This window comes from Opisthocomus hoazin, chromosome 8, assembly GCF_030867145.1.
Source record: "Opisthocomus hoazin isolate bOpiHoa1 chromosome 8, bOpiHoa1.hap1, whole genome shotgun sequence".
Classification (NCBI taxonomy): Eukaryota; Metazoa; Chordata; class Aves; order Opisthocomiformes; family Opisthocomidae; genus Opisthocomus; species Opisthocomus hoazin.
The window spans coordinates 40,591,626-40,619,209 of NC_134421.1; the positions used below are offsets into that span (position 1 = coordinate 40,591,626).

The following is a 27,584-nucleotide window of genomic DNA, read 5'->3' on the forward strand; positions in this document are numbered from 1 at the left end:
TAACACTTTAGTAAGCAGATGAAGGAGAAGCAGAAACAGCTGTTATGTTCCCAAATAAATAAATACATTTATATTTATTTTATATATACACACAAAATATAGATAGTCTTGATTTTCCTGCAAAGAAGTCTATAAGCTGAATTCAAGTTCTTTTTGAAGAGTTTTCCAAAACCAGCACATCTGGCATCTGTGAGGTCAGAGGATCACAAATATGCCTACTTTTACATTATTCTCATGGTATTTTAGCTCTTTTTATTCTTATATGGTAACAGCACAAAAGCTGTGGCTGAGATCAATTCCTCGCTGTGCTAGTCTCTCTATGAGCACTTAGGCTTTGTCTAGATGCAAGTCTAAAGGTGTGATGCACCGGCAGCACTTTAGTGAACACTCCTCATGTATTTGAGAAAATAAACCAAGATTTGTTTAAATATAGCTAAAAGACACTTACTTCCAGATCTAGCTAGAGCAGGAAAGATGTTAAGTCTCTCGGGGTGGAGGTGACCACCGTTTGGAGGTGATCGAGCCCTAGAACTCACCAGGTAGAACAAAACTTTTGAGAACTCCCTAATCTGCGTCTGTGCAAGTTTTCACAGTTAACCTCAAAGCGCCATCAACAGTGACTTAAATTACAATGTATGACACTGATGTGGAAGAGATGAAGGATACCACATGCTCTCTTCTTCCAGCTCAGCTGTGGGACATTAACCTCTGACAGAGAAGATAGAGGGACAGAAGCAAGCACGTGGTGACTGCTCATTTCTGAAGACTGCTACATCCCTCCTGCAATGATAATCTAAAAATGGTCTTGGATTAAACCAAAGAAAACATACTGAATGGCTCAGCTGATGGGTGGAAAACACCATCACCAAAACTTTGTCATACATCTGAACTCTGAGTGTGGATGAAATTATACCTAGCTAGGAATACTTTGGTGACCCGTCTACTACTCACTTACAAAGTCCACATCATTTCCCTTCTCTGCCTAGCACAGCCCCATGTTCTTCTCCAAAACTGTTCTGGCAGCTGCCCACGTATGTCGTGCAACAGAACTGTTGGACAACATAAATAGTAATGTGAGTAAGAAATAGAACTTAAGATGTCCTCCCCTGCTAGTGACTACAGTCTGCAGAAAAGTCAGAAACTTTGTTGTCTTGATCTCAAAGTCTTGCATACCTGGCAAAAAAAGCAGCTTCATTTTAACAGCAAGAGTAAACACAATATTAAAAGAGGAGGAGGCCAGGAAAAAGAGAGCAGTTAAAATGGAGATATTCACAACCCTTATTTCAACCCATAATGATTCCCCCAGCTTAGCTCTACAGTCTATGCAAGGAAAGGCTTTATAACTTCTTAAGGTGATTCAGAACAGCTAAAACTACAGCTTCTGCTCTAAGCAGCCTCTGAAGGAGGAAACGAGAAAAGTTGATGACTGGAAAGACCCTCAGGAAGACTGGTCCCACCAGGCTACAAGTTAGCCTCCGTACCTCCCATGACCACAGCTGGTAGAAAGTACAACTGAGTAGCAAGTGGGAGATGCAAATTTCTCCTCTCCATCTCAGAAAAGACTCAACTGAATCTTCACTTCTCATTTCTGGAAGAATTGTCCTAATGAATTTGCTTTATTTTATATAAAGGTAGACAACATTAACTATCTTCTCCAGCTATGGTTTTAAATTAATATGACTGTGCCACTTTTTTTGAATACTCTTGGCTTTATGCACACATAAAAGCCTCTCGAATAGGAATCATCAAGAGACTTGGGCATGCAAGGCTCGAGCAGCTTTATGCATGAGATGATTGGCAATTTCATTTCAATGCTGAAGGTGGTACTTCTGCTCACAAACACAGGCAGGACTACCAGGTATGAGGAGGACCACATCCATTAAGTGGATGGGATGATTTAACAAGTGAAATCAATGCCCATGATTTAATCTGTAATTTCCAAACCTTTGCTCTTTTTCATCACAGTCTTATACAGCCCACCATCAGTGCTGTGAGTCAGTGCTCTTCTTCAGAGATGCCTGTTCTCAGCTCCACATCCAGAGGGCTAAAGACCCTCAAGGCTCCATTCACGTGGGGAAAGGAGTTAGGTTTGTGGCTCAGAAACCACGTTAAACAGCCTGCAACCCTTAGATACTAACTCACCCCTGAGAAGATCCAACATGCCCAGCAATCACAATCTTGTATCTGTGATTCATGCAAGTATTCATTTAATATATTATCTTTCAGAATACAGAAACTTTTCAGTTAGTAAGGGCACATTTCCCACAAGTATCAAATACCCCGTGCAAGGAGGAAAGCAGCAACATGCTGACTGGTAGCTGTTTGATTTCTGACAAAGGCAGAGTTTCAACTCACAGAGCAGAAGTACAGCCCAAGTTTGAAAGCCGCGCTATATCCCCTCCAGACACCCCGCTCATCACAGAGCAAACCGCCTGAAATCTCTCTTGCTTCCGTGACGCCCCAGGGCTCCTCGGCACCAGACACAGGCAACAGCTTTTGTTCCCCCAGCTCAGCCACGACAGCCAGCTTGCTATAAGCCAGCTTCTTATTTTAGGTCTGCTGAAGAGGGGAAATAAGTCTGACAAAGCACTCTGCTGTTAACGCAGCCACATCTATGCCAGGTTTTCCCAAAATAGATACACAGACTATGAGGTTTAATTTCTCTTGTACTCCCAACTAAGAGCAATACTAAAATATTTTGTGATGTAGACCTAGCTCTAAGCTGATTGCATATTCAGTAAGATTTTGCATTCGAATTGTGCATGTAAGCTCTAGCAAATTGGGAAACTACTATACATTCAATGACTTCAGTATTGCTGCTATCACAGCATTTTCTTTGCCAGAGACATCTTTTAAAAGGAATTATTACCTCTCCTCAAATCACTACTTTTAAATTTATTTACATACTACCTTGGATTTTTCTCAACCATGCAAATTAGACTTTATTAACTTACCCGAAATTTATTCTCCACAAGTACAATAAGCTAATCCTGTACTGAAAGAGCATGGAGAAATTTTCATTCCTGCAGTGGCAATGTAATTGTACTGCTACGTTTATGAGTACAATATATAAATTTATAGTTCCACAGTGCAAAGAATGCTCAGAACTGTCATTAAACCACTTGCAGACAATTCTCACGATCAACATGTTTAAAATTGGTTTTCAACCAAGATGAACTATTTTTTATGGTTGCAAAAAGCTAAATTAACATACAACAAATTTAATATTTGGTTACAATAGCAGTATGCAATTTTAAATTATAAAACATCAACAAGTCTACTCTATTCCTTTCTTAAAAACGCACTAACAATTTTGCCTTGAATCTATGTAATAATTTCTGCACCCATTAATCAATGTGTTTATGGACCAATCAGATATTCATTGAAATGCAAATTGGGGAAAACATTTAATCTACTATGTAATAACGAACAATTTCATGTTAATTTGCTACTTACTGAAGATATGCAAAATATTAGTTATTTGCACTTAAACGCAATTCTGCCTCCCTTTCCATGGAAAGTTTCAAGTGCTTGGCTCAATGGATTTAAACAGCTTTCAGAACGTAAGCCCACCATTTCTGGCACCTAAACACCTGACTGAAAGGGCTGCTGGAAGTCCCTGACGTGGAGTAGATGCTGATACAGCCATCGTTTCCGAAGAAGCTTGAATTCCGATTTCAGCTCTGCTTTGCCCCCAGCGACCGGTACTAGCACCCGGGGGTCAGCGCGTGAGCAGAGAGAGCAGGGATGGGGAACGGGAGCCGTGGCGCCCAGGAGGAGGCCCCGGGAGAGGCAGCCGAGGCCACCCGGCTCTGAGCTCCCCAGGAGCCGGGTGCTGCTCCCTGCACGGGGCTCCGCAGCACGAGGCCCCGCAGCACGAGGCCACGGCGTTCCTGCTCAGCTGATGTACAGCATCTCACTTCTCAGACACAGCGTTTCCTGGCTGCCTTTTTACTTATTCATGCGATTAAACTAATGCCTTTTTGTTTATTCATTTGATTAAACTAATTTGAAAGAGGAAGATGCCACTCCAAGGCTTCCCGCTTAATTTTAAAGTAAATTCCAGTATGAAAAGGGACGAAAAGTACTCTGTAAAATGGGAGGGTGGGTGTCTATGTCTACAGTAACAAACGCTCTGTGGAGTTTACACGACCGTTTTAAGCCTGAAAACCCTGAAGAGTTGGCTTGGGTCCTGAGACACAACTCTGCTCTTTTCCATGCTGTGTAATACCCTGGCAAGAAAACATGCAGGCCAAATTATTCTCTTGCATGAAACCATCATCTCCACTTTAAGCTCAAGACATTATCTGGATACTCCTTTGCTTTGCATCATGCCCCTGGTGACACCTCTGCAATTAGGGTGAAGTCACAGGGCTTGCGCAGGGTGGAGCCCAGGAGAAGCCCGTGATGGGCTCAGGTGTGCAATGACCGCAGGAGCCCCGGGCAGAGCCCCGCTGCCTCGGCTGCAGCACGTCAGCCTCAGCCCCCGACGACTTCTCTGCAACAACACCTTGAATCACCGTCTCTCGAGAGAAGCACCATCCCTTCTCCACTCGTTTCTCCTTCCCTTCGCCATCCAAACAAAACATTACACATTTTTGTGCGTTTACTCAGTGCTTATAAAGCAATCTAAAGATCTAATCAATAATCGTTAACAATCGACAATCACATAAAAAACAATCACAGCAAAAGCCACCCAAGTTGGTACTATTTAGAAAACTCTTCATATGAACTATTGAGCTGTCTCAGCTCTCTTTTAAAAGTACTCAGCACATGGAAGATAAACCTTTAACTGCTACGACTTGTACTGCCTGGCAATTAAATTAATATCTGGAAAGTTCAGCAACAGAGTTTTCATTTACGAAAACTTACATTTTCCAAATAGTTCCTCATTGCTTTAAAACTACTACAAACAAGTTTTCAGTAAGAAGCAATATGTTTACTTAAAATATATTGCCAGGAAATCCATATATTTACTTTAATAATTTTTAATACTACAGTGGAGGACTTCAAGTGAGTGCTTAAATGAACAAGAATTGATACACAGCAAAAATGTACATGACGATACACTTCACTGAATGTTACATTTTGGCAAGAGTAAGTGCATTATTACTTCTCCAAGAAATGTCTTGCTCAGTCAAGCAGAAGTAGCTCCCACGTGGGAGAGCAAGGACTATTATGTTACATGGTTTTACTGGAGATAATTCTTTTCTAAACCAATCAGACCACATAATAACAGCATTTTAACACCAACTACAGGCCCTTGGAGACCAGTTTGTGTGTGGCCTAGATTTCATAGGCTTCTTTACAACAGATGTGTTGGATGAGGGTAGTGTTACTTCATACATTAACTTGTGTGTTCCTTAGGTAAAACAGCAGCATTAGTTTAAGTTCTACCTCTTACATATTCTTCTTATAGAATGCGTGTGACTTCTGCAAGCACATGAAAAATCTGCATTCAAATAATCCATAGCAATTACAACTCATCAGTTTATAAACCTCACTAGAAGTACGGATAATCTCTTGAAGATGTATCAATGACACCTTTTCAGCTCACATGTAAGACAACCCAGCTACATGTTTACGAACGCCCAGCTACTGACAACTGTGCAGCTAAGTCAAAAGACTGTCTGAAAGAGCAACAATTTATACATCTATTAATCTCCCTTTGTTCTATAATGACCTTCAAGTCTAGAAACTGCATTTTCATAGCAGCATACATGAAAACAAAATCCTAAAATCTCTCCTTTCTGACAGATGCTAAGAAAATCCCATTACTTGAAATGCACCAATTCGGGATTAAACAGGAAATAATCAGCTTTATGCCAAAGCAAGGACCTCGCCCTGCAACTTTTTATTTATAAAATACTGAATTGATGGAGAGCCATTTCCTAAATCTGCTCCATGGTAAACTTATTGCTCCATCCAAAACAGGAAGGGCGAAGTTTATCTGCAAAAGACTCTATGTTCATTCGCTTGTTCAAAATGCTTTAACAGCTTTCAGTTATGTCCACTGACCATAAAGGAAAATGATATTCATTTAAGCTTCATCAGAATGGGCTGTATATTAATGGCAACAATTACACCACAAACCAATCTTCCTTGTCATAAAAACATACCAATATTTTTGTACGGAAAATACAGCAGTTTAAAATCCACATATACAGTCTGTGTTGCAGTCAATATCAGCAACGGTGCGTAAGCTTTTACCAAAAAGTGACTTTGTGATGATTTAATTTTCCTTCAACAAAAGTCTTCACACTTCCCATTTTAACAAATATCCTCAGCTACAAATATTCTCAGATTCAACATTCTGTATTAAGAGGGCTTGTTTTCATTAATGGGCAAGACAGAGTTTCATCCTGGATCAGCGATATTTGCTTTGGTGGCACAATGTAAACAAGCAGCAAGAGAAGAAAACAAAAAAATAAATCATCCTTTTCCAATTAAGAACAACTTCCAGCAGATCAGCTGCACGATGAACTGGCAGCAGTGTTGTTATTGTGAACTCAAAGCTAGTGGATCAATGAGTTTGAGAACCAGCCCTTAAATGAGCAGGCTTTCTCATCATCACTGCCTAAAGAGCAACTTCTGTTTTTTTTTTTTCTTTTTCTTTAATGGTTAAAAAATGCTAAAGCAGGTTTGGCTATGCATGCCAAAGGCTGTGTTTTTTAATCACATGTGCAGCATAAGGAAAATACTACACAAAATAAGTAAAGTACTGTATGTAATGGACAACTTTTCAGAAAAGCAAAGCAACAGCTGCAAGAAGAAAAACAATTACTTAGATTACCAACATTTTATTACTTAGTTTATGTTAAACCTTAAGGTTTCTGAAAGTTTAGAATTACTTCACACATTATATTAGCCTCACAAATCAGTTTTATTAGGGCCTCAATAATGGATCTAATTTTTTTCATGTCCAAGTCATGGTCCTGTCTCTACCCTCTAAATAGTCATTCTCATCATTTACTTCAAGTACTCATTTCAAACATAAAATCAAATAAAGGAAAAAGTAAATTAAGGCCATGTTTTTGAAGACTTCTGTAATCTCTCCCTAGTTTGTGGATGGGTATCTTTTTTCCATATGCAGCTGTGATGGCCGAAAAGACTATTCCCCCTTCCCAGCTGTCACCAATCCCACACCAAAAACCATCAGCCCACTTGTTTGTGTGAGCCAGCAATATACAGGACTACTCCTAAAATTAATTTTTAGGCAAAATCACCCTGATTAGGTCACATGCTAGCATATCAGTTGGGCTGTGGGGAGGAATTGCCTGTTCTGGGTGAGAAGGTGACAAGCAGCTGTAGATGATGTCTAAAGAGGACATTTATCTGTAGCCTTACTAGTGTGTCCCGTCTCTTCGGGCTCATCTGGGACCACTCGTACAACTGCTACCTAACCCAGACGGACAAAGCACACAGCACCTGTGTTCAAACGACTGCATATCTTAGCATGTATCTTCAGTCAAATACAAAATATGTAAAGAAACAGAACATAAATCTAGCATAACGGCTGGGTGTGGAGCAGGTGAGAAAAGCTGTATGATGAAGCTTCATTTCTCATTGCAAATATATTAATTCCTTCTGTATTTCTTAGAATTCAGCACCCACACTATCTCTCCTAAATCTGTTCCCACAATTCTCACTATTTCCACTTCAATTTGGAAGCAGAAATCTAATCCAAAAATTGGTAAAAATAGAAAGCATGACTCTCCCCAAAGAGAAAGCCACAAGGAGTAGAGATTGTCTTTTATGGTTAGTAAATCATGTGTCTTAGGGCAGTGATCATCAATTGTGGTTCCAAGAGAACGTAGTAAGAGTTCTGCATTTACTCAGTGGATACACCACTGACTGTATCCCACAGTACCTGGAATTAGTTATCTGGTAAGTTTGGGTTACAGCTTGTAAGTAATGTTGAAGAATCACAGCAATTATCTGGTTCAAAAACACCTGGGAATCACTTATTTTTAAATTGCGAACTATTTTTCCATGTGAAAAACAAGCCTATTTTGTATTAAAAAAGATCTTTTGAGACTAAGAACATTGGCTTTCTATTTCTTTGTTACAAGCCTTTACTAATGAGATAATTAAGCAATGCTGCAGCATTTCAGCACAAGAACTGTTACCTATCAAACTCATTAAAGGAATGTCTGCCCTGTTCAGCCCAGTGTCACTGAACATTTTCCAGAAGTTGTCTGATGGGGTGGACTGACAGAGGACAGATTTGGAACGAACTTGGCAAGATATGTGAACACACTCAGGACTTTCTGAAGTGTCCGTTTGTCTTCAGATACTGGCATCCACTGAAAAGCTTTGATTCTCTTAGAGTCTGGCTTCAGTCAGTCCTTATAAAAAGTATTATGACCAACAGAAGAAAACTGAGACCATCAAATACTGTTTTGTGTTGGGTTTGTTGGTGGGTGGTGTTTTTTCTTTTTTTGAGAGAGTGCTTAAGCTATCTGTATTCTACAGATAGCTTAGAGCAGCGTTCTGTGAACCCTGACATCTGTAAATTGTGAAAACAGCACGATGTAACAAACTCAGTAAGCAAAAATAATAGAGATATTTCTAATACTCAAGAGACAAAACTTGCACAATGATACTAGAGGTCCAGATTCAGTCCTCTTGGATTTACTTCATGAAATATTTATTCTAACCAGAAAACAGGGAGGCTGATTACGGTACCAGTATTTGTTTACTAGTAATGATGGTAAAGCACTGTGTAAATTAACAAGGCAATAAAAAAAGATTAAAGCTAGAACAAATTAGCAGCTGCCCAGCAACTCAGTCAACTTCCTGCAGGTTAAAGCTTTGCTGAGTATCACCAACAGCATTATGAATTGTGGCCGCTTCAGAGATGCAGCAAGTTCTGCCTCTGGCCAACACTCCAACGCGTAGAACTTCACTCTGGCAAATCACACAGACAACTAAAGGGCAGGGAAGGGGGGGGGGTGACTCTTCAACTAAACACTTCATAAAATTTCAAATTACCACCACCACCTTGATGATTTGAAGACATCCTCAAATAACTACAAAATGTGGTAATATCTGCAAATATACTGACTTTGTCATATTAATCTTATCTTTAGCGATACAGAGGCTACTGGTTGAACAGTGTAAAATAATTCACTTTAGGGCAGACACCAAAACAAATAATTTCAAGTCAAACAGCTAAAATCTGGGGATAAGCTAATAAGGCGGTAATACAAAAGAAGATCTAAGCTAGATAACGAAACTGGAAACCACAGAACTATATATGAAAGTATGTATTGAATAAAATGTACTGTTACAATATAAAATTTTTTATGCTGTATCTCTAAGCAGAATAATAGCTGTTGCTGATGAAGTCTACTGATGCTGGATTGATACAGTGTGTTTTGGATAAGAACAGCATGGGAAGAGAGCAATGAAGTCTCTCTTGATAAGCAGAACTAAACAGTTTACTGCCTAAGATAAAAATAGGTTGCTAAAGGTCAAACACTTTAATGCAATAGCCAAAAGAAACAGTACCATGCCATTTACCTTTTAACCTTACTTCATACAAGACTACCATGTGCTCTCAAAGATACAGAATAGACAGAGGTTATTCGTACAAACATATCCTGAAAAATAAGGCATTCCTTCCTTCATGCAGCCTTCCAGAACCATTAAAAAAAAAAACCAAAAAAAACCAAAAAAAAAACCACAGTTCATGCTAATAAAGATCTGGCTGAACCACACTGCATGGAAACTGAACTAAATGAGGAAAAAAACTTATTTCAAATACAGCAAGACAAATTAAAAAAACCACAATGAAAATAAATGATGTTTTCTCATTTCATGTAGAAATTCCAGGGGGCTTTTTTTTTTTTTAAATCACATAAGGGTATAAACACTGCAAACTTTCTATTTGCAAACCAGCAGGTAAGACATTTTGCTATTTCAAGGATTAGTATCCACAAGGAATTGATTTACATGCTAAACAAAGTATTATTTTATTTATTTATTTATTTATTTAAGAGTACCATGGGCTGTGTAGAATGATAACAGTAACCATTTCATGAAAAGAAAGGTGCCTCCTACAGGGTAAGTTGGTAGGTTACACTCCTAATGAAGCAAATATGACTAACATTTTCCATTTGTTGGCTGCAATGCACTGAAACCCGATCTTACAACCATCACTTAATTTTAATATGATCCATTGACTTACTTCATTTTACCTCAACTCAGTATTAACCTCTCTTTCCTCTTTCACCTCTTCTCTTTGCTCTCCTCAGTCCTCCACTGCTCAGCAAACTACACTGTGGACAAAGCCAAATCACTCTCGCTGCTCCACAGACCCTGCAGCCGGTCAATACGCGCACAGTAAAGGAGCCACGACTACCTCTGACTACCTTCGCTTCTGACACCGCAACTGCATCCAAGTCCTCCCTGTTCCCTCGGCAAGTCTTCACTCAAGCTCTCATATACAACCCAGCTTTCTGAAAATTCACTAGAAAAAATATTTCACATCAACTGAATTACCTAAGCATCTTTGTATTACCTTGTGGCATAAATGCATTTACATTTCATGTGTTTCCATTAAATACAAAAAACATAAACAAAAGGTATGTGTCATAACAAAATGGAAACATTATTTAAAGAACAGAAACAAACACTACCCACTGTTACAGTACGGACATATACACACATGTTCTTCCAGAGCTTTAATTTTAGACATATAATACAGCTGCTTTAAGGAATATAGTAAAAAGCTCCTTGCTTACCAGTTACACATACATGCTGAGCAACTCCTACTGTCACAAATTGCAAGCATTCCAATGAAAGCTCGTACCCTTACATGCAGAAAACCTTACCCGAAATGAGACACTGAATATTCAGACACCATTAACAAGTTAAATGACCTTGCCTCTTTTAAAATCTTAGCTGATCCAAAATGGACAAAAACAAGCTCACCACTTTACCCCTAACAGACTTCTGCGTATGTTCATGTAACTCTTCAGCAATATGCACATATATTTTTCAAGAATACTTAGTCTTACCATACAGAAACAGTGAAATAGCAACAGACTGAAGAGACACTGAAGCCCAAGATGAAGAAATAAAGCATGAGCCATGTTACTACAAAGGCACTAGACTTTCAAAACCACCTAGTACCATTTTCAATAAAAGGGTTATAAGTGATCGAATCCCATTTTTCCTAAAGAAGAAAAGATCATTTTTATGATAAAAGTCATCATTCAAAAAAGTGAATAAACTGGTCCACAGGCAGAGTAAAGGAGGAGGATTGTGCAGCGAAGCAGAAGCTGCATTCTCGAAGTCCCCGATCTAAATAGCACAGGTCTAAGACAAGCAAGGAGTTACCTTACATTTTCACTGCACTGTCAGAAATACATACATGCAAAAATTATGTTTCTCCCATCAGTAAAAAATGTATTTGGATCAATATAAATGAACAAGGAGGGAGTAATCTTTACAGTAGATTAAATACTTCGGAATCACTGCTCTGGCTGCTTACTGTGACATGAGTAACACCTACACAAATTACAAGGCTCCAGAGCCAACTCATTATAACGATCCATGCATTTCTTGGTAGTAAAAAGCCTACCCTGCCTAAAATAGAAAGGAACACTCCTAAAAGAATTTCTTTGGTAACTTATCTGGGTAATGAAAGACCCTATAATCATGTTAAACTGAAGATTTTTCTTACTACCCCCAATTTTCCAAATACTGGATGACAAATGATGTTCAAAATTCACACACCGAGAATGCATACTGTATTCCACTCATTTTTTAAAAAAATCTGTCCTATCAGATCACACATAAATTCACAATTTTAGATTAATTGCATCTGGATTTGGTATGTTAATGACTCAAGACTACAAGCTTTTTACTGTATATTTACTAGTGCACAGATGATAATCGTCACATTTGGAATGCAGATGTAATTCTCGACCCAAAAGGAGACTGCAAGAATAACAAGACCAGTAATTCGGTTGTATGTATCACGAAACATTGCACCATGTTACTAAAAGCACAAATCACTTATACATGGGCTCAAGAAACCAATAGCCTAAACCAAATCAAGGGCGAGTCAGAGAGCCTTCCAGAGCTCAGAGTTCAACATTTAGGTATCCTGTTACTAGAAAATCAAAGGGGAAATAAGCATTAACTGACCTCAGTGAAACAGGAAACGGAATCTCAGAGTTTGTCTTTGCTTCTGATTTTAGCAAAAACATAGTTGCAAGAAAACATTCTTCAACAGCAATGTAAGAAAAAGGAAAACTGTACAGTGAGCCGTAGTTACGCCTAGCAGTAAATTTGAGAAAAACTAAAAAAAGTTTCTAAACATTAATCAGGGCATTTTTGGAGTTACAGTCAGACCTACGCTTGGGTAAGCAGATTAATCATTTCATTAAAAACAATATTCATACTGGGTTTATTTGTAGTTGATGAGAAATACAGTAAAGTGAACCAAACGGACAACAGAACAATCAGCAGTGAGTGACACGTTTATCAAATTCTTCGGTAAGCAATTTCAGGTACTGGGTGCAGGAACGCTGCATTTCCTGCCTTACCATCGGAGCTTCCTGCAGACGCTTGAGGGCATCCAGAGGGGAAGACACCAAGCTGGAAGCACCTGACTGCTCCCCACTTCTTTCTGGCACCAGAAATAGCAACGAGTTTTCTTGCATGATGTAGCGTCTCCACCCTCCAGCTAGGGAGAAACTCCACTGCATTTGCCCATGGGCTTCAGAGCTTCTGTGGAATTAATTCCCATCTCCACCCATGTTCCTCCTGTTCCCCATCTCTTTCTTTTCCCCACCCTCTTGGCTGCAGTTCCTGATCTTGGCACTAACCTTCTTTTTTCAACTGCAAGTCCAGTCCCACCCTCGTTCATCGCTTCCCACACTCCCAATTCCCAACCCTACCTCTCCCGCCACCACAAATCCTTTCATCTCTTCCAGATTTCCTCCACCCTCCAATTCAGAGGTCAACTCATCCCTCTGCTAAACATAGTTCCACTCTGCCTATTCCTCAGAAACTCTTGCATCCTTTTGCCCCTGCCTTCTGGATCCCTTCCTGCATCCAGTCCTCCTTGTATCTTTCCTTTGACACTCCTTGCATCTTCCCTTTGACATGGTCCACCTCTCTTCATAAAGAAGGAACTTAAACAGGAAGACTCCTAACCTGACATTCACGTGCCTTCCAACACTGGCTTCTCTCCTTTCAACTGTGTGAACAAAAACGAGCTCTTGTTGGGGATGGAGAGGCGCACCAGTCATTGCTAAGAGCTGGTGAAGGTATGGTCTCCATCCCCTTGGTGGGAGAGCTATGGGTGAGACTGCCCAACCAGGAGAAGTCATCTAATTACAGGTTTCAAGGAGGCTGCATCCAGCTCATAGGTTCCCCCAAATAAACAAAAAGTCATCTTTATCTTAACTATAACAGAGTCTTTGCTGTGACTTTCCAGTTCAGTAGCAGATGCATTCAAAAGGGCATTCACCTTTACTTCACTGTGAGTTGTGCCTTGCTGTGGGAACATTTCTCTATGAAGAAGAAAACGCTGAGAGGGGATCTTATAAATGCCTATGAATATACTGAGGGTGGGCGCCAGGAGGATGGGGCCAGACTCTTTTCAGTGGTGCCCAGCAACAGGACAAGGGGCAATGGGCACAAACTGAAGCATAGGAATTTCTGTCCGAACATGAGGAAGAACTTCTTCACTCTAAGGGTGACGGAGCACTGGAACAGGCTGCCCAGAGGGGTGTGGAGTCTCCTTCTCTGGAGATATTCAAAACCCTCCTAGACGAGGTCCTGTGCAACCTGCTGTAGGTGTCCCTGCTTCGATAGGGGGGTTGGACTAGGTGATCCCAAGAAGCCCCTTCTAACCCCGACCATTCTGTGATTCTGAGATAATTGCACACTCTCAGTTCTTCATCACATTAGCTGACAGGCAATAAGTACATAAACCATTCAGAAATCTTTTGATCTTCCCTTTCCTAAGAGTGCAAATACTTCAATGAACTGTAAGAGCTTAGAGTTTTAAGTAAAAGGGACCATTTAGTTCACACAAATGAGCTATCTCACTACAAAAAATACTGGCTACCGTGACTGTTCTTTCCTCTCAAGATCTACTCAAGAACTTAGGGGCTGGAGCAGCTGGGTACCAGCTTGGTTCACAGCTAGATCAAAGTTTAGCTCTAACAAGCCAGCCAAAGAAGCTGTTATGAGGGTGTCTACTGATGCACTAGTGCTTCCAAGCGAGTAAATTCTCCAAAATATGAAGAACCAAGGCTGCTGAAGTCAGAAGATGGTGTCCTAAAGGAAGAAGAGATTTCTGGTCACGACAGCTTTCCACAGAAGTTAAACAGAAATGTTTTTTAAAGGTTTATCTTCCCTATGACAAAGAAACAGTTACTATGCAAATTCCAAATCTACCAAAGACCATAGCCTTCTACAGATTTCTGCCTTATGATCAAATAACTTTGAGTGCCTCAGGCAGAGCTTTCAAGATACTGAATGTTCACAGATGGTAGTGGCTCAGCTCACAAGACAGCATGGGTACTCACTTGTGGCAGCTGGCACATTTAAGGAACCATACTGTGAATAAGAGAACTGGTTAAAGAAGTTTCTGCAAACTTTTCGGTCTTTTTTCTAATCTGACGCACAACCAGGCCCCACAAAGACTGCTGTGCCAGCACAGAGGACAGGACAGAACCGGGACACAATTTCTTGAACTATGGTTGCCACCAAACCCTTTGTAACAAGCAGTGGTACAAGTTACTTTTTTGTTTCGGAAAACACTGCAGCACTTGCTTAAGGGGACTTGCTGATGTCTAATGAGATGCCTCCATATTATGGTCTTTCTCCACTGAACATGTAGTTTCTGCTACTGTCTATTTTCACAAAGCCTGTAACAACTAATTATCTTGGTTTATGGCTAAATTGAATTTAGTTGAAACCTGACAATAGATTCAAGAAATACACAGCACAGATACACTGTAATTGCATAAGCTAGTTTCGCCACCAAGCCAAGTTAAAAACAAATGTAATAAAATTGGTGAATTTCCAGCTGAAGCAGCTCACCAAAAATCTTGTGTCAGCATACTCTAATCTATTCTGATTTTGTGTTTAAAAATGCTTATGCAGAGATCTTTTATTTAGGTAGCACATGACCAAAAAAGTTAATACATAAATTATCTACTATACTAAGGTGGTGAACTGCTTGTGGGGAGTAATTATGGTCAGATAATTACCCACATAAGTACAACATTTCATGCTGTAATGAAACCAAGTATTTAAGCTATCTGGGGGACAGGAGAGTGGGAAAGATTGCTAGCAAGCCAAGTAACCCATGGAGAAACAGTATCAAATCCATCTATTACAGGTTATTAGTGTCACTCATAGAAATACTCAAAGTTAAATAGTTCAGAAAATTAATGTATAAACAATCCTTCTCAAGATGCATGAGATGCTAAAGAACCATGACCAACGTGACCCACTTGATTTTGTCAGTATTCAACTTCTGTGACTTTCTAAGTCAAGTTGACGCTATTAGCCTTTCAAAGTCAAAGTACAAAGGTAAAATAGGCACACTATAACCTTTGTCCTGTGGGGAATCCTGGTCCTACTTTTTCTGCCATATTTTGCGAAGTGTGCCATTAAAAGTTGTGATAATCCGTACTGGTGTATGTCCAGACAATCACTGAGGACTGAAAGTCACAACATCAGTGCAAATACGAGTCAAAAAAAGCAGGAAAGTGATCCTTCCACTGAGTTGGTGATAAATTATGATGTGCATTAGTCATATACACCCCAAGATAAAAATCTAATCTTTTTATAATCTTCATTTACAGAATAAGCACATGCATAAACGACTTATGCAACAAAAGATTTTTTTTTCCTATATCATTTAGGAAACTAAGTTCCCAATTATGGTGCCTTTTGGAATTATCTTTCTAAAAATAGTAAGAAAAAAAAATGAAGAAACCCTATAAGATTGCCTTATATTTTAAAGGTCAGAGCAAATGAACTTTGTACACCAAGCTTTTAAGATGCAAACTTATATACATACTATATGCACTAAAAATAATTTGAACAAAAACCACAGAACAGTCCTCTGTAAATGGTAGCTTTTTCATTTTAAATCATTTGTTTGCTTTACAAATGCCATCCAATTAATGGCTGTCAAATCACTATTCTTCAAGGAACAGAACAAGCTATTTAATGAAGTGTGGCCTCCCCATCTTTAAAACATATTGAGTTCAGCCTGCTCACTGAAACAACTGCCAGAAGAAAGAAGACATCAGGCTAGGCACTGAGATACAGAATATAAAAAGAAATAGAAACTTAAGAACCAGGTGATAAATGCAACCTGGTTGTCTTTGGTCACAGATGATCCTATATTTACACACGAATCAGTGCTGTATACAAATCAGACTACAAATGGATTAGAGAATTAAACTGCATGCACCAGCAAAATTGTCACCTACAAAACAAGTTTCTGTTATATTAAGATCAGCCCTGCAGTCTGTAAAAGATACATGAAAAACATAAAACTGTACATTCACACTTCAGCAGATTTTCCCTACCTACAGGTTGTCTGTGTGATACTCTTGTGTCGCTATCTACTCCAACCTCCTGGGCCCTGAAAGCTCATGTCTCTGCAAGAGCAATGGAAATCAGCTTCCATGCCGAAAATCAAGTCCCTCCTGTCACCTACCCTCCTGCCACTGCACTTCATTTGCCACTTGCCAGGGGTTTTTGCATGTTCACTCAGTTACCACCTTCCCATCATCACATATGGTTTTACAGAACCTCTCCTTTATGACACTGTTCTCCATTTGCCCTACATAACACCCCGTTTCAGGCACCACTTGGGAGTCCTGGTTCATCTCTCCGTCTTTCAGAAGATCAGCACTCAGACTGCATCGGGAATACTGACAGAGCTGATGTGAAATCAGTGTTGAGGGGGAGGAACAGATGCTAGGGCTATTGTTGAGGCATTTTAAATTTCTGGATCCAATTATTACGTACATGGGACTGATCCTATTCTTATTCTGTTTCAAGCCATGAAGCAGCGGGTTTCCCCAGCAGCAATGCTGAAATATTCCTCCGAAGTTCAGAAGATGTCTTGTTCAAGAGACAATCGGTTATAAGAAAGAAAAATACTAAAAAGTTGAAACTTTAAGTCTCAGTGCACTAAGCCACCTAAGAGAAAATTTTATCTTCCACCCTTAAAACAGTTCAAAAATGAAGTCAAACAACACTGCTAAAAACACCTCTCTAAGTCTACCAATGCCCTTCTGTTAAAGCAAGAATAAACTGGAGACAAAGTTGGGGAGGAGGCTCTCCCTATCCCCTAAAATAAAGTTATTAAAACCAGCATCAACAAAACCCCACCAACAACGAAAAAGCCACATGCACACAGAGGAACAATAACCCTCACCCCCACAGAAACTACTGCCTTTATCAAGGCTCAGACTATTCATCATTTCTGGTTTTGTCCTTCAGCTTTCTCAAGAGGCTCACCAGTGACAGTTCTGCTTATCCTTCCAAGCATCTTAACCCTCTGACAGTTTTTTCAGTACGCAATTTCTCATAATTAGTTCCTAATTACATATCAAGGCTCACACATTTTTAGAGAGTTTATTCTCTTCCTAACGCCTTTTCCAATCCTGTTTACACTCATCATCTCTCAAAACTAATCTTTCTTCTTCCTAGGAAACTATAATACTGAGTAGACAAGTCTTCTTTCATCCCGTTATTAAGTTCTTATGGTTTCTCATGACAGAACAAGAAATGTTACATCAAGCAATCTCTGCTAGCTGTTGACTGAAAAACTACTATTTAATGGACAACTCCTTAGATTTTCGCTTTATCTGACCAAGAAGTAATCTCTTTCAGGTTTGAAGAGCTGGGCACTCAGTAAAACTACTACAACTTTCTTTCACATTTTCTTTGGTTTTAACTAAGTCCAGCAATTTTATCAAGTACCTAACTACTAATGCTCTCTCATTTAAGCCTTCCAGAGATCTGCCATGAAATTATAACAGCTGTAAACAATCCTGTTTAAGACTGTCTGTAAGTAAACAGTCCTCTGAGATCCTGGAGTCTGCAGTCCTGCTTGGTCACACCAATGAAGCGCCACTACATTAAAAACTGTATCAATGATTAGATTTGTCAATGAATCGAGTCCCCAGCGTTCACCAACTTCAAAAGAATGTGCTTAGCGCAGGCCAAAAATTGTTACATTAAAAAAAAAAAATAAACTGTCACACAGTTTATCTTTATAGATAGATAATGACAGAAAGCTAAAGGTGATTTCTATCTAATGCTAAAAAAATGGAAAGTGAAGGACTGCAGCTTGTAAAGCATAATGAGCCAAACACAAGAAAAGGAAAGGAGTTAAATTTTCCACATCCTTTTAAAAGTATCTTGCTTTGAATCGATGTATTTGTAAGGAGAATCAACGATACTATGAGAATACTGGCCACAAGCTTTTACGTTCTCCATCTTGTAGTCCCAATAAACATGAAAATGCAGACTTCTAACAAACAGCTCAGATTTAGAAAACAGAAAGATCACAGCACAAAAAAAGACCTAAGGCAAGCGTGAACTATAAAGATGCAAACAAGCATAACAACTTCATAGATTTGATTTTGCAAAGGTAAAAATTAAGGACATCTAGAATAAATACTAAAAGACAGTAGAAAAATCAGCAAGTCAGAATTCATATGGAAGAAAAAGTGCCTAAGAATGCGCAATAAGTAATAAATGACTTGCCTTGTATACAAGGACAGGGGTACTGGTACAAGGAAACTAATAAACTGCAAAAGGATGAAACAAGATCATAGGCAGATGGTATCATTAAGTAAAGGAATCGTCATCAATTTTTCTGATAAGCCTAAGGCAAAAATACCAAAACCTGAGACAAATGTTTTCTTGATTAGGAAAAAATAAATTAACACACTTAATTACATCTTACATTTAAATAAAATAAACATAAGTTCAGAGGAAGCATGACATATACTATGCTACCAAATTAGACTGATGATGATGATGAGTCCATCATTAAGGCCTTGCTACTGTGTATTAAGTACACAAGGTTTGAAGGACAACAGAAAGCTATGAGGGAACCAAAATCTACAGCTTCCCAACCTTTTACTCTCATCTGGCCTGTCACTCTTGTCTGGTCTGGTCCCGTCAGAAACAAAGCATGTCTGACCTCATCCATAATCAGAAATAATTCTTTAATGTGTTCTGTAGCTACTGTGGCAGTTCCTTCAGCTTCACTTAACTTACATACCTCTTAACTCATGTTTTAATTAGGTGATTTTTTTCTAACCTGGATAATTTTGTCTGAAATGAGCAACAGCACAAGCAGACCAACAAGCTAACCTAAGGACACAGTAACCTGTTTCCTTGGCTCAGCTGAAGTCAAAAGAAAAGGTACACACAAGGCCAGCTTTGACTGCCTCCTTCATTCCTTCCTGGACTCCCACTGATTCAATTTATTCATTTATTTATTTTACTACAACTGCTAAAACTTAAATGTTTAACCTGACATATCCAGAATTTATAAAACTTTCCTCATATACTTACCATGGTTTCTCATTAGCTTACTCCTAGCCAAGATGTGGAAGCTACCTCATACTTACATCCTCTTTCACCTTTCCACTGCTGAAGCACTGTAAAACAGTTTTGATTGAAGCAAAACAAAACTAACAATGGACGCGGGACAGGGTGGGGAGGAAGGCATGCAGTGTATTTCCATACATTACAAAAATCGTAACTATTTTATTGTGACAGAAATGCCTGTATATTTTCTTTATGGTCTGATATTAAAACTAAGACTTTCTTAACTAAATCCTCACAATGTAAAGTTTCACTTTGAGCCGTTCTTCTCTCAGAGCAGCACCTCTAGAGAACAGAGTCCCATTAAAAACTGTTAAATACACACAAAGACAATTCAGTTATTGCTATGTAGATCTTATCAGAACAAGAGATGTGACAAAGCAGGAGAACAAGAAAAAGTTCTTCTGAAACTACACACACTACAACTGCTAAAATCTAACCATTCTTCTTAACTGCAACTTCTAGGCCAGAGTTTTAAGTAATTTACCTAAAAACGAAAAGCAGTGTGACAGCAGATCTGGAAACAGAATCTGGACAGCATGTTGACCCAGTCACACACCCATTTTTCTTTCTTTCTGTGCACCATATCTATGAAGTTTCCAATACAAGCTTTAGAAAAATCTGTGATTTGCAGCATCTTCCAGCACGAAGGCTGTCCACTCAGGGCAACAGTTTGTTAATACTACTGAGGGCTGTTAACAAGTAATATTTATTTAGAAAGTTGAGTAAACAAGCAATTAATCCAAATGTTTGAACACTTAAAAATATTATTCTGCTGAACATTTAAAAATAGTGTTGAACTGAAAGTAACCAGTCAGCCAGTAACTCCATTAAGAAAAAAAACCACTCATGAATGCATTAATTTCTATGCTTCCTTCTTAGATGCCAGAGCTCTGTGGTAGTAGACAAATGGAGGTCTGAGTGTCAAATCCCATTCAGAAACTCAGAGGTTTGATTTTTTGCCAAAATCAAGGAAGGTACTTGGCTCATTTGGCAAAATTTGTTTCCAGAAAATAATAGATTTTCAGAGCTAACCCATGTCACTTCAACTTGCATATGCAACATTTAAGAAACTGGACACATAATAATGGACTAATTAATACAGTGTTGCAGACTTGATGTCTAGACAAGATAAGATATTTCAAGAATCCCTGCTACTCGTGCTCATAAAGGAACAACAAAGAGATAGCCTTTTGTGTAACATCAACGCTGAATTGCTCCAGCTGTGAATTTAACACCAGGGACATAATTGTCATCACTTTCGAAAAAACCTCACACTTCAGCACATTATGCACTAAAAGCATAAGCTGATCCTTAGCTGCATAAAAGCAGAAACTAAACAAATTCAAAACAATACTTTAATGTATACTGCATGTTATTAAATGAAAAAAATATTTAAAAGTGCATTAAATTGTTACATCAGCAACCTACGACCTTAGCATGTCAATGCAAAATTCTCTGCTACATTACTCTCAAGTACCCAGAACAATTTTTTACAAACCCATTTAACGGGCTTCTACCCCACCATGCTCAGGCAACACATAACACCAAATTTCAAAATTATAATTGTGGAAGAAAGAAAAGTTATTTCTACCTCGATTCCTTCATTTATTTTAAATACTTTAATATCTGTCCAATGAAGACTGAAAATCAATCTTTCAGGAATCTTGCTTTGCAGAAGAATTACAGCTTCATCATTTTTGCAGCATAACTCATTGCAATAAGTACTTTATTTTAGTAATCCTTCCTCAAAATTACATTCCAGAAATAATACCTTAAAACTAAGTATTCAGAAGCTATTTTAAACACCTGAGCTGGAAAAAAATCCACAGAACAAAACATTTTTCTACTGTTATTTGAGTCTTCGAGACAAATAATCAGAAACAAATTATATAAAAGCTTTCTTATAAATGTATTCTGTTTTTCGTTATCGAGTCAGTCTTCCTATTCCTAAAGCGTATTATAGCCTACAATTCATTTTTAAGATTTAAATGTTACATCTATGCAAACAATACAGCATGACTAGCAATAGTACTAAATTTGCATGTTAAGGACCAATTTTACTGTGCAAAAATCAGAAACACACTTTCAGTTAAACAGTGGTAAAACCAGTATAAATCATATTGAGAAGTTCATCCAAAGAACCTTTCATAAGCAGTTCACCACAGGACTGCAAATTTAGGTTCCATTCTATTCTTTGCTCCCTCTCTCATTCCTTGTCAAAGGCAGAGAACTGTAGCCACACAGAATTAAATCAAATTTACTTTTAGATGCTGACAACTCAAAGTCCATGGAATAGTATATATATGTCTGCAGAGAGACTGCTTCCATATACAGTAGGAAGATTCACAGTATTTCACCCTTATGAAAATCATCAGGATTATCAAAACAATAACTTTTCTGGATTTTTTTTTTTTTCAATTGCTGAAGCAGAAGTTACTTTGAAACATTTATCTGAAAAACACATAGGTCATTTTACAGTCTTAACTTCAAATGATTAAATACATATCTTGTCTAGCTCTCAACAAATTCACAGTTCCTAATTTTGTAAAAAAATACAAATCTTGTTCAGTTGAATAAAACGTATTGAAGATACTTCCAGTATCATTCTAAAATCTTATTTGAATATTGAAGCTACCAGCTTCCGCAGAATTCAAACCAACAACAGAAGAAATGGGTTCTATGAAATCCAAATCTTTTTAAGTTATTCCTCGGGTCCTTCTAAGCTAAATTCCTAAAAGTATTCTGTTTTACAGAACATAATCTAGATTTCCTTAGTGATAAATGCAAACTCTACCAAACATAATAACATCAGACCATGCTGAAAACAACATTTGGGTTTTATGCCCAAATTTTCATCTGTCTTCACTATAAGCCTGTCCTTAGGACCGAAGGGTAGATCTTTGTGGGAAATAAACCAATCACAGATCCACCAGCATCAGTTGAAATAATCACAATTGCTATTTTTAAAAAAATCTGCTCCTAGTCTTTATTTTTTTCAGTTTGTCATTTTTCAATAGTCATAAGTTTATGCATTTGGTAGTAGCTGATTTAGGCCATGTACAACCTGGTGATCGGACACACAGGGATAAACAAACTGCAAGCACAACCCTCGCAGTTATAGCGGGCTCCGGTTAACTCCATCCCAGCCAGAACCCTCACACATGCAAAGCCATGCTCACTAGCAACATGATTATACAAAGTCAACATTAAAAAAACCAAAAAAAAATTTGAGTAGAAAGTTGGTTTTCTACTGTAAAGAAAAAAGGGACAACAGTGTCACAGTACAGGAGATGGGTTCACAGGCAACAGAACAAAGGCCACTAGAATTAAGATGGAAAACAAAGACCTAGAATAAGCTTATCTTGAGCAAGACCAGAGATCTATTTTCTTGAAGCTGTGATTATGAGATAATAATGAGGGAAAAAAAGGGATCTGTATTTCCCTTCCACCCGTCCCAGGCACACACTGAAAACACTGTAAATGAGAGCAAGTTTCAAGAAAGTCACCTCTTTCTCCCACCCAAACTATAAGCTTTAAATGCAAATTTCCAGAGTTAGGTATAGTTGCATTTAGAAAAATCTCCAAACTCCATTTAAAGTAACAAAAATATGGAAACAAAACACTTCAATTATTTATGACAAATGACATGGAAGGTTATTGTAGATAATTTCCTTACTGTGAGGTGACATGATATTAAAGACTAATACATTAATAAACTGTCATTGAACCTCCTCAAAACCTCAATGTTACAAGAAGAATAACAGAAATCTTGTTTTGTATTAAACGGATCCACAAGTACTCAACACAAAAGAGAAAAGAATACAAACTTTGAACGCAGTATCTCTCCCTCATCCAGATATAAAACACTGTAGTCAAAGCAAAACTTCAAGGTTCTTAATCTTCAGAGAATGACAAAGGCACTGAGATTCAAAGCTGATGTAAAAAAAACAAACACAAAACCCCAACAAAACACCACACCCCCCAAAACCCACAACAACAACAAAGCCCAACAGGCAGCTTCTAGTGTTCTATCTCAAACTGAATATATTTCAGGAAATTACAGTGTGTAAGTAATTTTTTATAATTTGATCTCACACAAAGTCTTACTTTTTAATTACATTTGAAATTATCCATATTCTATTTGATTTTAAAACAATTATTCAAAGAAGCAGTTATTTTCTTCACTTGCAAAACAGCAGGTGTTGCATGTAAGTTACAGAAAACTACCACTAATTCCCACATGCAGATAAATGCCATGCTTCTTCAGAACTAGATGGAGATGTTATCATCACATCAAGAAAACAGATTACGTTCATATTATGCTCCAAGAAGGAGGAAAAATTAGATCAACACACTTCTAGCAGATCAAACCATTACACAGGTACTGTATGAACGACAAAGCGCCAAGAGGACCCACCTGTTCAATCTCCTTTGTCTTAGTTGCAATTGCTTTTGAGCGGCCAAGAAGTTGGCCATCCTCATGTAATTCCATACTATCTGTTATGTTTGTTTCTGTTTCCTCTGCTTGTTCGATGTACAATGGAGCTGAAGATCCAGCCTTTAAAAAAAAAAATTTTAAAAAATCAGTTTTCAGAGCAAAATGAAAACCTCAAAGTGTGAGAGCAAAAATAAAAACCCAAATAAAGTCATTCAGGACGATATGAGTTTGCTTATCAAGACTTACTGAATCAGCACTATTGCTACAAATCTAACAGATAGAGAAATACGGATTTTAAACACGTAGAAAACATGACATCATAAAAAACCTGTGACTCAGTCTTAACTGTGTAAAGACCATGATGTCAGATAACCTTTAGCTGCCCTTCTGCTGAGCAGCAACTTGTATATGCGATATTTATAAGATGAGCTAGCACGAAAAATCCACAACGAAAGTGGGATTAGTTTTCTGGGAAAGGATAAAAGTAACAAAATCAAAGGTAAACTAGCATCGACAAAATCAAAATGCTGTCAGAAAGAACTCTCACGGCATTCAGCACCACAGGCTTAATATTAAAGGAACAGAGATACCTACCACATAGCAAATGCAAACACACGCTTAGCGGACTCCTGGTAACATGAGAAATCTTACTGCAGTACCAAAATTCTGTAAGCTTCTCTCTCAAACAAATTAAGACAGTATCCCTGTCCCAAAGAAAACAGACTCCCACTCCAAGGAGTCTATATAGAAGATGCAAAATGAGAAGAAATTACTACAGCACATTTAAATCCAATATTATCAGGGGCAACGGGCACAAACTGAAGCATAGGAAGTTCCATCTGAACATGAGGAAGAACTTCTTCACTCTGAGGGTGACGGAGCACTGGAACAGGCTGCCCAGGGAGGTTGTGGAGTCTCCTTCTCTGGAGATATTCAAGACCCGCCTGGACAAGGTCCTGTGCAGCCTGCCGTAGGCGACCCTGCTTTGGCAGGGGGTTTGGACTAGGTGACCCACAGAGGTCCCTGCCAACCCCGAACATTCTGTGATTCTGTGATTATGGAACAGATTCGTAGTAGAATGTGATTTTTTTAAAAAAAAAATAAGATTTGAGAATTGAAGAAGATGCATTAAAAATATTTTCTACTATCAAAAATAAAGAGATGGAGAATCTTCAGACTTAACTAACATGAAAGAAAAAAGAATTAGACACACAAAAAAAAAATTAAGTGGTCTTGTGAGCATCTGCTTAAAACTTAGCAGCAACACAAACCATTAAAATTGCATCCCAAATCTTGTTACTGCAGTAAATCATGAAATGCCTGAGAGGGAGTAAAGGCTGCTAAAGTTCAGTGCAACACAAAGTTCAGCTATTAAGCACCATGTTAAACTGGAAAAAGTTAAAAACTGTTGCATTTGAGAGCCTGCTAATCAAGGTGGGAAGTATCTTTTCGTCTAGGACCCAGAATAAGATGCCTCACCTCCTTTATTAGCATTCCTGTAGCACACTTTCTTAGTCAATAAATCATCTCAGACTCTGCCATAATCAGCTGCAATTGTTTCATTTTGAATCTTTCTTTATACTGAATCTTTTTGCCACTGCAATGTTCTGAGGCACAGCGGAAGCTTTAAACAACTCTTCTCCATACAGCCCACTCTTGTTCTTTCCTCCTTTGCATTACCTTCCCCTCATCAAGAACACGAGTGACATTTCTCTTCACTGCTACTCTCCTGAGCCCCTCTGAAATGTCTGTGCATATGTTGTTCTCCGTATGGCATTCATGCTCGGATCAGTTTACTGATGCTTCTTCCTCCCTCCAACCCCCCCCCCCCCCCTTTTTTTTTTTTTAATTTCTTTTTCCTGGAGGGAAATGAATAGTTTATTCATCCAGCAAGATCTTCCTGTCCAGCATCAAGAAGCTGTTGATGCACTCAGCCATTACATCAATGGACAGGACATAAAAGTTCAGATAAATACGGACACAGTGAGTTTATTTCTCTAATCCAGCCCTTAGGTTCCACAAGTGTGAAATACAAGGAGGAAATCTGATGTTTCGCAAGATGCTTTTATCTTCCCTCAAATTATTTACAAACAAATATAAAATACAAACCCACTAATTATAAAGTTTAAGACACGTGACTTTGTAAAGTAGGTACTATTTTGTTTTTGTAAGACTGCCTCTAAAGTCGAAGCAAAGTGAAGGCTGAAGATGAAATGATCACAGAATTAAAACAGGCTATTTTACAAAAAGGTATTACGTGACATTTGGCTTGGTTTAAACGACAAATACATCTTCCACTAACAGAGAAGACTGCAAAAAAGACATCCTATCGAAGAACAGCATAACAAAACAAAGACTGAAAAGGGCTATAATCACACTTCAATACAGCAAGGGGTAGAAGACAAGGAGGGGCAAAGAACAGATGGGTAGAAACCAGAAATTTAAATATGTTGATTACTAATAAAATAAAGGTTCTGGTGGAAAAAGTATCTACCCACTGCAGTACCAAGGCAAAAGCTTAATTTTTTATATAGAGGAGGACTGGTTTTTTTAAAAGGAAGACATGACATGGCAGGCTGACATGGGATGGAACTAGTTTCTCTTCTAGTCTTACATTTTACATGTACACTCATATTTTGACTCAGAAGTCCCTCGCTAATTTTAAAGAGTTCAGCAGGCATATACACTTACACTAATGCAAGAGCTCCCTGGAGAATCCCTGGGAGAGCTGGAGCCTTATTTTGTGAATTGTAGCTCAATACGAATTCAAATTACACTAACAAAACCTACTCTGGTTTTGTGTATTTGTAAAATAAATAAACAAACAAACAAACAAATCACAAGGCTTTAGCATCTCTCTCGCTCCATTTCAACAAACATTTAATAGCATAGGCAGACAAATTCAGCGCTAAGTTACAAAATGCACCTTTCAGGAGAGTACAGAAAAACTGTAACACTTTAAAATAAATCCATTAATACTCATGTCTTACATCATACTCTGTTATTTCGGGTAAATTGCTTTCATCGGCCTTCTCTAACTTTTCAGCTGCCCACTTGCTTGCAGCTTCTGCAAGTTCCTTTTCCGATAATCTGTTGCTCTTATCCAAGGCCTGTACAAAAACATCATAGTCAAGGTTTAACATGACATACATTGACACATGGCAAAACATCGTCAAAACTAAAAGAAACAGTTATTCAGATCCCTAAAACATTTTAAAATAGGAAATAAGGAAGTTGAAGCCATTTCATTTGCTGACTGATTTCTTCAAAAACTTAGGTGGGTGGGGAGACAGCAGAGGAAAAAGAAAAAAAAAGACAGAGAAAAAAAGATAAATCAATGAAGTTCAGTAAACCGTTAAAAAAGCACCATATATTTTGAATCAGTTTCATTAAATTCATGGGACAGAGATAACAGAAAAATTGTTTGAGACCAGTTGAGTTTAAAGAGACATGGACTAAATGGGCACTAAGAAGTCAGATACAAGTGTGGAGTGATCTAATAATTCGATGTGATTTTCAG

The 27,584-nt window shown here is 38.3% G+C and overlaps 1 protein-coding gene across 6 annotated transcripts in view; it reads right to left on the reverse strand.

Annotated features, from left to right (window-relative positions):
• The window catches only part of PPHLN1 (periphilin 1), an 84,779-nt gene that overhangs the window by 18,090 nt on the left and 39,105 nt on the right, over positions 1-27,584 (reverse strand). For all 6 annotated transcript variants that reach the window (XR_012764841.1, XM_075428784.1, XM_075428782.1 and 3 more), the window contains 2 exons: positions 27,055-27,174; positions 24,044-24,184 (listed from right to left, as the gene is read on the reverse strand). Coding sequence is in view for 5 of the 6 variants with exons in the window: in XM_075428784.1 (XP_075284899.1) it covers positions 24,044-24,184; positions 27,055-27,174 (261 nt within the window). In the remaining variant the exon portion in view is untranslated. The remainder of the gene's footprint in view (positions 1-24,043; positions 24,185-27,054; positions 27,175-27,584) is intronic.